Below are 11,325 nucleotides of genomic sequence, written 5' to 3' on the forward strand. Positions count from 1 at the left end.
TTTTCAGCAACTCCTAAGAAAAGATTTTGGAAAATGTAAAACTAAAGGAGACGATAGATTTTGTTAAACCTTTTCTGTGTCAATTTGACCATTTGGTTTGAAAGGGATTCTGTTAAATGTGAAAATGATGCCATGTTCTCATGTTTCTGGCAGATTTTATTTCATTTTTTACGCTATGAACTCTAACATGATTCCCAAGGCCTTTAGAGACAAAGAGGCCCACAGCATCACACATCCTCCACCAGGTGCTCATAAATATGACTAAATATTGTGTTTAGTGTCTGAATTAATTAAATGTTGGGTCCTAATTGACACTTTATGTCTCCAAAACTAAATATAATTGATTTAAGGTGGACTGAATGACTTAACTCTCCAAACAATAAATCCCATCTCAACAGGAAGCTCAGAATTGACCTCCGTCTTTCTCTCTTCAGATAAAGCTGGAAGGTAACAGGTTGTGTGAGGAACTAAAGTCCGGTTTGATTCGGACGGATCTGGTGGATTCTGTGAAACGGACGGAGTTCTGCCAGCAGCAGGTCCTGCAAAGTTGATGTTTCATTAAATTTGGCATAAATTCATCATTATGACCACAGTTGGGTGGAAACGATACATTTACTTTAGTAACTTTTTTGAAGAAATGTACTTTTAAGAGTATTTTTACTACATTAAACTTTAATGAATTTTATGAAGTATGAAATTATGAAGTATTTTTACTTTTACTTGAGTAAAATTTCTGGATTTCTACCCACTGAATGAAAAACAAACATGTTTAAACCAAAAGTTCACCGGACTCAGACACACCTGCAGGTTCTGTTAAAGTTTCATCAGTTTTTTACTGAAAGAAACCGACTTGGAAAAAAAATATTTTGCCTAATTTTGTTATTATTTGTTACTAATATGAAACATTTTGATCCAACTTTTCCACTAAACTTTATATTTCTGTCTGTCTGATTATGTAATTTTAAAGTATTAAATGATTCTGATCAGTTAATCGGTACTTGATCTTTTAACAAAACCTTTTTTACTTTTACTTGAATAAAAACATGTTGAAACATGTTGCTAGTCTCACTTGAGTATAACTTTTGCATATTTTGCCCACCTCTGATTCTGACATTTTTTAAAATCCAGAATAGATTCTATGATCGATTAATTCCTGCTAACTGTTTACTGGGTGTATATTTGTTTTTTTTATTCTGATTTTGTGACATTTGAAACCCTCAGTCATTCTCAGTAACTTTCTAACTCTGGTTCTTTACTCTGCAGGTTTGATTCGGCTGCAGATCAGTGTTCTTGCACTGTGCAGAAACAGCAGCGGTAAAACCAGACTGCTGGGAACCGTGAACCATATTCCTGAGTCCATCGCCGCACACAGATCCCCTCGCTCCATCGGAACCAGCTCAGTCAGACCCAGACACAAGCACAGGCTGCCGACCCGCAGCAGCAGGGCGCCTGTTATGACCACGATCATGTGGAAAGCCTTCTGCTTCGACTGGTCCATCTGCCGCTTGCCGGGTTTTGACCCAGTTAGAGCGGGAAGAACAGACAGGCAGTAAAACATCATAGCAGAAACGCAGAGGCCCAGCAAGGAGAAGAAGGGGGTTGTGGGAAACGTAGGACTGTACCACGCTGTGACTCCGGCCCAGCCAAACCCCAGCAGCCAAACACGACCGGTGCTGAAGTTTCTGACTCTGAGTCTGAATGATTCTCTGAGGCGCATGTAGGTGACGGCGTGAACGACCGCCAGGTGGCGCTCCAGGCTGGTCAGGACGTGGAACAGCGTCTGGGTCAGTAACGTGATGCTGAACAAATACAACTCCAGCATGAAGGTGATGAAACTGTTGATGTACAGGCTGAAGGTGTTGAGCACCGATTCCAGGACGATCATGAAGTAGGTGTGGCTCAACTTGAGGCAGCGCCTCCATCGCTGGAAGCCCCTGCGGAGGATGAGGATGTAGAGCGGCAGCAGGAGGAAGATGCTGAGGAGAGAGTACATGGTGTTGGTGGCTTTGTTTCCTGTGGAGTTCTGGCAGGCCAAATAAATCAGAACCCCAGAGGAGCTGAAGGGAGACGGGTCCGAAGACATGACCTGCAGAAAACAACAGCAGGAGGAACTTTAGAATTTCTCTGCTTGAGGATTTTGCAACATGTTTTGTTGGACAGATGAACTAATAAATATCTTTGCCATTGTTTCCGGCACCAGATCTATTGGATCTGTGCCAGAACCAAGTGACCCACAGGCAGAAGAATCCTGTGCAACCAGGATCTGTGGATCACAAGTTGATGCAATGTTACTGTGGCAAGAGCTCGTTTATTCTGACACATTTTCAATTAAAGGAAAACAAATAAATAAATGAAAAAATACAATTACAATTCAATCAACAAGATCCAGAGTTTCCACAAAGAAATAAAATAAAACTAAATACACAAATAAAATAACATAGTAGCAAAAAAAAAATGTAAGAAAATCTAATCCTAAATTAACATAATCAAACTGAACAAAACATTCAATCTACAACACAGGAACCACCAAGAATGGGCAGTTATTACCGTTACCGTGGTTACACCCACAACAAATAAATATAAATACACTTTTATGAGAAATAAAAATACTACAACACTACCAAATACAAACACAACATTGACTAATCAAGCCATTTAAATAAATCCAAAATCCCGAGGCTCCAACAACAAAAAGCAACAGATCAACGCTAATATTAAACTGTCCAAATTACAAATAAATTATAAAAACATTACAAAACTAATCTTTATATATTTACAGAACATTTTAAATGGGTTTATAAAAGTTGCCTTTTATCCTACCTGTGGCTCTCAGAGGAAGCGAGTTGGTGCAACTTTACTCTGCAAGAGCGCCTTTACTCTGAGCCGCGCATGCGCAGAGCCAGGAAACTCGTTCTCCCTGTCAGAGCCGCAGCGGCACGAGAGCGCCCCCTGTGGCAAGAAGATACATGCACACAACAAACACGTCTATATACAGAGGAACAAAACATAAAGAAAAGAAAAACGAAGACAAAAGACAAGACCAGTTCTGACTCAAAAGTAAGGGGTGTATTCATTTTTCTTTTTTTCTGTTTCTCAACCTGCTACACCTGCTTCTGATGCTTCACTTTCTAAAGCTGATCACTAATATTGACGATATTGATGATTTCCTGTCACTTCAGCTGTAGGGGAAACAAAGTGCAGCATTTACCCTCCTATCTGCTTCATCAGTTTCTTACTGTTCATTATTCTGAGGTAACATCAGTTAGTTAGGGATTTATAAATAAAGCTCTGGTAAAAATGAAGAGCCCACTGCACTGGTTGTTCCTCCAAATGTGGATTTCTGAACTCTTCCTGAGTTAAAACATTAGTATTGTTGTTTAACTATTGAAGGTATATGCATAAAAAGAAATGAATTTGATACTTTGTAAGTAATTTATTATGATTATAAGCAATAATTTCAAGCCTTTTACATTTTTGTTGATAACTGAATCACTAAATACATTTAAATTAAGTTGTGTCTTTTTATCCTGGTTCCTGTGGCTACATTGTAAAAATAATTTTAAAAATAAATGTCTATTTATCACATCTTTTCTCTCCTTTAGTTCTAAATTAAAATATTGAACCTTCTCTCTGTGTCGCTCTTTCCTTTGGCTGCATTTCAGTGGAAATCTTCCTGTTTACAATAATCAGGCTGTGAATTCAGGTGTTAAATATCAACTGTGAAAATGATCTTCTGAGGAAGCAAAATATGAAATAAGAAAATATTGTTATTATTATCATCATTATTGTGTTATTTATTTTCTCAGTATGTGTTCCTGGTGAAGCGTTTTAGTTAGACTAACGAAACATTGCAGAGATTATCTGCTGATTATCTGCTGATTATCTGCTGATGCTAAACACAGTAAATTGGATTTCAAAGTTTGAACGCAGCATTTTTCTGTTCTGTTGTGAACCTGGGCTCTGAGGCTGACTGGTTCTGAACAGAGAGATTCAGTTTGGTAGAAGATGCTGCAGTAGAAAAGTATCACAGTCTGGACATCTATACTTGATGTCTTCTAGTAATAATGTGTTTGGATCTTTTTAGCTCAGTTTGAAAGTGTGAGCTGCTTTAGTGTAATCTAAAAACAGAGTAAAAGTAGAACAACTTCAACATATTTTTGCTAAAGTAAAAGCAGAAAGTAGCCATCGGAGAAATTACACAGTAAAACAGTATTTTGTAGAAAAGCAGCTCAAGAACTGAGTAACTGATTAAATCACCAGTCAGTTAAAATTTTAAATTACAGAATCATGTTTATGATTCTGGACCAAAGTGTAAATTTATGTGGAAATGTTAATATTTCAAAGACCAAAATGAAAAGAATGTATAATTTTAAAGAAACTCAAGAAAATCAAGCAAAATAAATATTTTCCCAAAATCAGTTTATTTCAGAATAATGCAGCTGTAATTCAGTGAAGTTACTCACAGTAGGAATTTTACTCAAGTTAAAGTATTGATACTAAATAATAAAATGTCTCAACCAAAGGTACAGCGTAGCAAAAATACTAACATCTTTTATGTTTCCAAAAATGTACTAAATCCAAAGATCCAACCACAGAATCAAACCCAGATGTTCTGGATCAATAAGGAAACATCAAACTAAGATTCCTGAAACATTTTTAAACAATCCAGCATTCAGTAACAACAATCTATACATGAGAAAGATTTAATTTTTATAGGATATACGGCGCATTGAAGCATTAAACTACAGAATGAGGTTGTAGACTTCTGATTTGTGAGTTTCTCCTTCCCTTTTCTTCTAAAATGCTCTAGAATAGTTTGGAGTCGAGTCCTGCTGTTCTGTTTCTTCTCATCCTGAAACTACAACTTTCCTGCTCTGTGCAGAAACAGCAGCGGTAAAACCAGATTGCTGGGCACCAGCAGCCAAACCCCCGAGTCCATCAGTGCACACAGATATTCTGCATTAACTAAAATGAAATTCTTAACCACGGCACAAAGCAGAATACCCAGCATCCTCAGGGCCAGAGTGACGGTTATGGCTAAAATCATGTTGAAGGCTCTTTTCTTTGACTGGTCGGGGTTCTGCTGGTTCCCACTAGCGCCCCCTGGCTTTGGACGCCTCAGGAAATGCAGGACAGACAGACAGCAGAACGACGCAATAATGAGGCAAATGGCCAAACAAGGCAGCAGAATGTTTGCTGCGAAGTTGAGATACATTAGAATTAAAGTAGACAACCCAGAACTTATCAGCCACACGGCCGCCGTGCTGATGCTCCTGACTCTCACTTTGACCGCCTCCCTCAGGTTCTTGTAGGCGATGGCGTGAACCACAGCTGCGTAGCGCTCCATGCAGGTCAGGACGTGGGAAATGGTCTGATTGGGAATAACGAAGCTTAGCAGATACACTCCTATCAGGAACGTTATCTGAGATTCCAGGTAGCCTCCCAAAACGACCAGAGCTGATCCGAAGACATCAAAAATCCCAATGACCATCATCTGGTAGGTGAAGAAGTCGGAGTGGCTCATTGCTGCGCCTGCAGCAGCTGATGGCTGACGGCGCCATCGCTGGAAACCCAGGCAGAGGATGAAGACGTAGAGTGGGAGGAGCAGCAGGTTGATGAAGGCGTACGCCGCGTAGACGACCTTGAATCCTGCAGAAAACTTACATCCTGGCCAAAACTGATTGACGGAGACATTGGACATGTTGAAGAGAGGAGGGACGACTGAGGGGGCAGATATAAAGAGGAGGTACATGGTCTGCAAAAAAATGAGAAAATAAACAGAAAAAAAACAACAGAAATATGGAAAACACTTTTAATCAACAGTAAAAACGTTTGTCAGCCTTCAGGTTTGGTCCAAACCCAACAGGAAACTGTTTCTTCTGAAAAACACTGAGAACTAGAAGTTAGTGACACAAATATGAATGTTACACACTAATTGTTGATTATAGCGCTGAATATTTAAACAAACTGCATGGCGGGTCTGGTGACCTTCAGGGTGTCGAGGAAAATTTACCTCATAAACAAAACTCAACAGGAGAAGCAAAGTCCTGATCCACCAGGTGTGAGCAGCTTCACTGAATGAAGAATAATATCATTTTAACCAACAATTCACAAGTTTTATGAGTTTTATTTTGAAGAAACTGATTGGGAATCATGTTTCTTTTGCCTGAATTTTGTTATTATTGTTAGTTAATTTTCTATTTGTCTCTAAAACACCAATATTTTCATATAACTTTATATTTTGGTTGATGTTTTGATCAAGACTTGAGTCACATTTTTACCAAATATTGTTTTACTTCAGTGAAGATGTGAAGTAATGCTGCTCTTACACTATCCACTGTTGCTTTAATATATATTTTCTTAAAACAAGAAAATTTTTAAAAAGTCATGAAATAATGAACAGATTCTAGTGTAATATCAGGATGTCGTGTTTCTTCCTGAAGCAAATTCACTTAAAACTTCTCCAGATAAAAGACTAAAATACTGAAATTATGACTGTTTTTCAGTCGCCTTCTGCTTCTTCACATATTTCTGTTACCATGATGTTGATGTAAATTTGATTTTTTTTAAAAATACATAAATCTGCACCAAACGTCTCATTATTAGTGTTGGTTTCGCTACAAAGAAGTTTTCACACATATTGTTATAAAATAAATCCACAGACGTCCCAAAACTATTTTAAACAAGCAGCTCAATAAAAAATCCAGTTACATTATTTTCTAAATGCATCCAGATCCGTTTAAACTCTCAATATTTGATCATTTTCAGTCAAATTTAACTACAGATTATCAATAAACATAGAAATAGAAAATGAGTGAAATGTTAAAACCATCTTTAGATGATTAATGTAATTGTTTCAAACCTACCCTGCAGTAAAACGTCCAGTCAGATAAAAACAAATCTCTGCTCAGTCTGGCATGAACTCGTTTCCCTTCCTAACATTTATTGATAAAACAGGTTCAGTCATAAACAAAATCCTGGTTTTGCATGACATGAAAACCACAAATGACCGACTACACATCTGAGGTCCGAGTTTCTGAAGAGATGATTTGAATATGGAGCAGAACCTCCTAACGACCCGATTTCATTACTGCTGACCTGATAAATGTGGTTCCATCTCCAGATTTAATCTGGTTGGATTCAGATCTGGAACAGGTGAAGTTGAGTTTTACTCGTCTCAGCCGGACGGAGCTGGAAGCTGCTGATGACCAAAACATTTAAAGAAAGTGAAACGTGTGAAGCAGCTTCTGTTCAGGGATGTCAGAGGATTATTGATGATGGATTTGTGTTTGTGCAAAACATACAAGACCTTTGCTTCTTTGCATGTTCCAATCATCTAATGGACAGAGACAGATTGACCTGCTTCTGATGCTATTATTGTTATTCAAGAGTTCATTCCTGAAAATAAAAGAGATTAAAACTCAGTAAAGTCTTGACAAACTGTATAATATTTAATAAAGATCCCAGCATGTAGGAGTAAAGGTCTGCAGAACGTTGCAGGAAATGAGGGAACAGTCTGTGGATACGATTGGCTGTGCTGGTTGCTGAGCAACCAAATGACGTTATGATCTTTTAAGGCTGCGGTTTGATAAATAAACCGGTGACATCATGTTGACTGATGAGGAGAATACAAAGCTAATGGCTAATAGCGATATGATGAATGTTAGGCAGCTGGTTTAGCTAATGAGCCTGAATGATGCTAACGACAACCTGAGGGTGTGAGATTAATTTACACTGAAGTTTAATCCTGTAAGAGGAGGGGCTGTTTAACAGGTTGATCAATTTAATTTAGCAAAAATTAACAAGTTTTTTCCTTTTTCATCCAGATAAAAGAATAATGTTTTACATTCTTCCAAAATGTCTTCTGCATTGAGGTTGTTTTCCAGCTCAGCTAGATTTACGCTTCCATTAAAGCTCACAGAAAGCTTTTAAATCACTTTTTAAACAAGTTTTGAAGTTTCTATGTAATGAATGTTAACATACAGATATTTGAAAAGTGTTAAGAAGTAATCCAGACAGTTTTCATCCAGGTTGGCTTTATTTTAAAAGAAAAAAACTGAACACAAAACATTGGCTGTTTCAGTCCAGCATTTATCCACCTCTCACATTCTGATCACTAACATTTTATTAGTAAAATACGATTCATCTTCCATCCATCTACATTTCAATCTCTGCTTAATCATCTATTACAGACAAACCTGATATTGTTTCTATGTTTATGCATAATTGTACAGCAAGAACTCAGATTCCAGTGATTAGTTTCTTGAGACGTGACTCAAGGTCTGACGTTACATTCCCGACACGTTAGCTTCCCGTTCCTGTGCAGAAACAGCAGCGGTACAACCAGACTGCTTGGCAAACACAACCAGAACCCGATTAGAAAAATTTCACAATGATTTTCTACTATGTGGTTTGGATGCAGAATGGCCATGGATGCGCTCTGCCCAGATAACCTCAGCACCAGCATGGCGGTTATAGCCAGGATGGTATGGAACGCCCTCCATTTTGTCTGATCCGTCTTCATTCCTGAGCAGATCAGGACACAGAAGACAGCCAGGCTGCAGAAACTCACAGTCACGATGACGAAGGCGAAGATGGATAAGTACACTGTGGTGGGGAATTGTGGGTAAAACGTGGGAATCAAAACAAACATCCCGAAGCACATCAGCCAGGCAACAGCAATGCAGACGTTTCTGACTCTGATTCCCTGTGACTTCTTCAGCTTCATGTAGAATATGGGGTGAACCACAGCCAGATAGCGCTCCACGCAGGTCAGACAGTGAAACACAGTCTGTGCAGACACACCAAAGGAGACAAAGTAATAACCATACACCATGATGGCTGTCCTGCAGGTTCCAATGCCACAACTGAACGTTAAAAACCCCAAAGAAGAGAGACTCTCTGTTACAGCCATCCAGTAGGTGAGGACGTCTGTGTGGCTGTTCTGTCCTGCTGCCGGCCTGTTGGAGCGCCATCTCTGGAAACCCATCCAGAGGATGAAGAGGTAGAGAGGGAGGATGAGGAGGAGGTCGGTGAGGGTGAAGCAGTAGTAATGGATCAGATGGTTGATGTTGCTGAAGCAGGAGAAGGTGAAAGGATGGAGGGAGGCGTTAAAGGAGCAGAAGATCCTGGAAGAGGAGTTGGTCAGCATGGCGGAGGAAGAGAAGAAGTTTCCACCCTGCAGATAAAACAATAACAAGTTTTATTGACCCTTTGCACGTGACGTCACGCTCTCCAGAACTCCGCCATGACGGAAAAACAACTCACTTCCGGCGTCCATCATGGCGCCTCGAGCGATTCAGTGACGTAGTTGCAAAGGGTCAATATTTTAAAATGCATTTTGGCAGAAGGAAGTGGTTTCAGTTGGGAGAAACAAAATATTTCTCCAGAGAGTAAAACTCTTGGTAATTTTCAAAGTCCTGCCGTTCTATACATTATATAAATATATGAATTAAACAGACTGACCTGGTGAGCAGTGTTTGATTTCTTGCTGCTGTCTGAGTCCAGCAGACGTCCAGGTTGAATAACATGTTTAAGTTCATCAGTAGGTTTTAACTAATGGGAGGGAAACTGACAGCTTATTTGCATGATGCAAACTTTGTGATTTATTGTAATTTTTCTATGTATGATTTTTTTCCCAGGAATCATAAAAAGCGCTGGTGAGTTATGAATTTGATTTATTGTCTGTTTCTGGACTTTATTTCATATCAACCTGTCAGGATGTTTTGTCCATATGATGCTTTAAAAACAGCTTAAAATATGACATGAAAAGTATCTTTCTCTGATCTATAGCTTCATAAATAATTACTTCCACAGTTTTTAGGTTTATCTTTACATTTACATCTTTACAATAACTCTGAAGTTACTGATATGAAGTCACAACAAAACATTTATTACAGAAGTTATTATTAATAACTTTTCATAATAGAGTTTTTTTGCTATGATAAGCCAGATTAAGATGTATAGCTTCATCAGTTCTGCAGGGCATAATATTCTGATGATTAAGTGAGTCTGAAAGGTTTTTAATGCCTAAACAACATGGCTGACAACCAAGGTGAGCAAAAACAACCAGCTTATTTTCACTGCAGACAACAAACAGCCGTCTGTGTGAGGAACGTGAATTTCAGCATAAGTGTGGTAATCTCTTCTCTTCCCTGCCGTCCACAGGACATCCTGTAAAAAAGGGATGAGCTTTATTTTTTTTAAAGTCCAAAATAAACAGAAACTTTGCTGTTTATTGTATGCAAATCAGCAAAGATCCTCCATTTTGTTTTCAGTTCTGGAAAATCACTAGACAAGATTTTAGTTCTGCTAATTGTAAGAGCTGCAATTTAATTTAGACATTAGTTTTTATGTTCAGTAACATTCTTAGATATTGTATTTATTTTTTACAGCTGTCCATGTTTTATTCCTGTATGTTTCCTGTTTTAAATAAAGTTATCGGGAGCTAAAAAGAGAGCGAACAAAAGGAGAGGAAATGGAATTGCTCACTTCAAAATAAGAGCAGGAACATGAACAGTTTGCTAACCAGAACTTCAACACAGATGTTGAACTTTATTCAACTGAAAGTTTGCAAAACAGCCAAGTAAATTAGCGCTTTAGAGAAAATCTGGGAAAAGCTTAGCGCGCCAAATGTTTTTAAAGTTACCAAAAATGCTAACATGCTAAGTGAAAAATGAACTATGCTGCTAGCACATTAGCGGATTAGCATGTGTCCACCACTGCCTGGGAAAATATCATGAGTTCCTTAATGAATAATACTTAATACTACCTTGTGGTACGCCATCAGTCGGTTTGGGTCGGTTCGGTTCGGTGTTCTGTCTATGTAACTGACCAACAACAGAACATTTCTAACTGGCAGTGGAAATGCTCTTCTAAAAACGCCGGACCTTAAAGTAATGTACTGATCCACACCGAGCCGAACCGCTTGGCGGAAACAAGGCATTAGCAGTAACATTTAACAACTAATATTTTGTTTTGTTTTATCAGACTCTTAGACAAAACATGACTTGTATTCTCTACATTAGTGATATTCCATACCGTCGATTTCCTTTCTGATCCAATACTGAGTAAAGTTGAAGCTGGTATCAGCAGGAACTGTCTGATTCTGATACTATATGCAAACATTTAATTTGCCTGATAACGCTCAAAAAAGTGTTGGCATTCAAATCTTGGCTTCCTAAAAAAGAACAACCATCACTCTAACGTATTCATGGTAAACTCAGAAGTACATTGAGCGAGCAGCCTCATTTACTACAGCTAGGATATTTTAGCAACAGCAGAAAGTCATAACAAAATATGTCAACAAAACTTTAGATCTTGCCT

The 11,325-nt window shown here is 38.4% G+C and overlaps 1 protein-coding gene across 1 annotated transcript; it reads right to left on the reverse strand.

Annotated features, from left to right (window-relative positions):
• Positions 1–1,176: 1,176 nt before the first annotated feature.
• On the reverse strand, positions 1,177–2,870 carry LOC111611238. The gene is made up of 2 exons (XM_023347126.1): positions 2,821–2,870; positions 1,177–2,086 (listed from the first exon to the last, which is right to left on the reverse strand). The coding sequence occupies exon 2, from the start codon at positions 2,081–2,083 to the stop codon at positions 1,253–1,255; it is 831 nt and encodes a 276-aa protein (XP_023202894.1). The 5' UTR covers positions 2,084–2,086; positions 2,821–2,870; the 3' UTR covers positions 1,177–1,252.
• Positions 2,871–11,325: the final 8,455 nt, after the last annotated feature.

The sequence above is a fragment of the Xiphophorus maculatus genome, chromosome 14 (genome assembly GCF_002775205.1).
Source record: "Xiphophorus maculatus strain JP 163 A chromosome 14, X_maculatus-5.0-male, whole genome shotgun sequence".
In the NCBI taxonomy this organism is placed as follows: domain Eukaryota; kingdom Metazoa; phylum Chordata; class Actinopteri; order Cyprinodontiformes; family Poeciliidae; genus Xiphophorus; species Xiphophorus maculatus.

Excerpts from the sequence above, each read along its gene's own strand:
- LOC111611238 (XM_023347126.1), bottom strand. The coding sequence starts at position 2,083 with ATGTCTTCGGACCCGTCTCCCTTCAGCTCCTCTGGGGTTCTGATTTAT.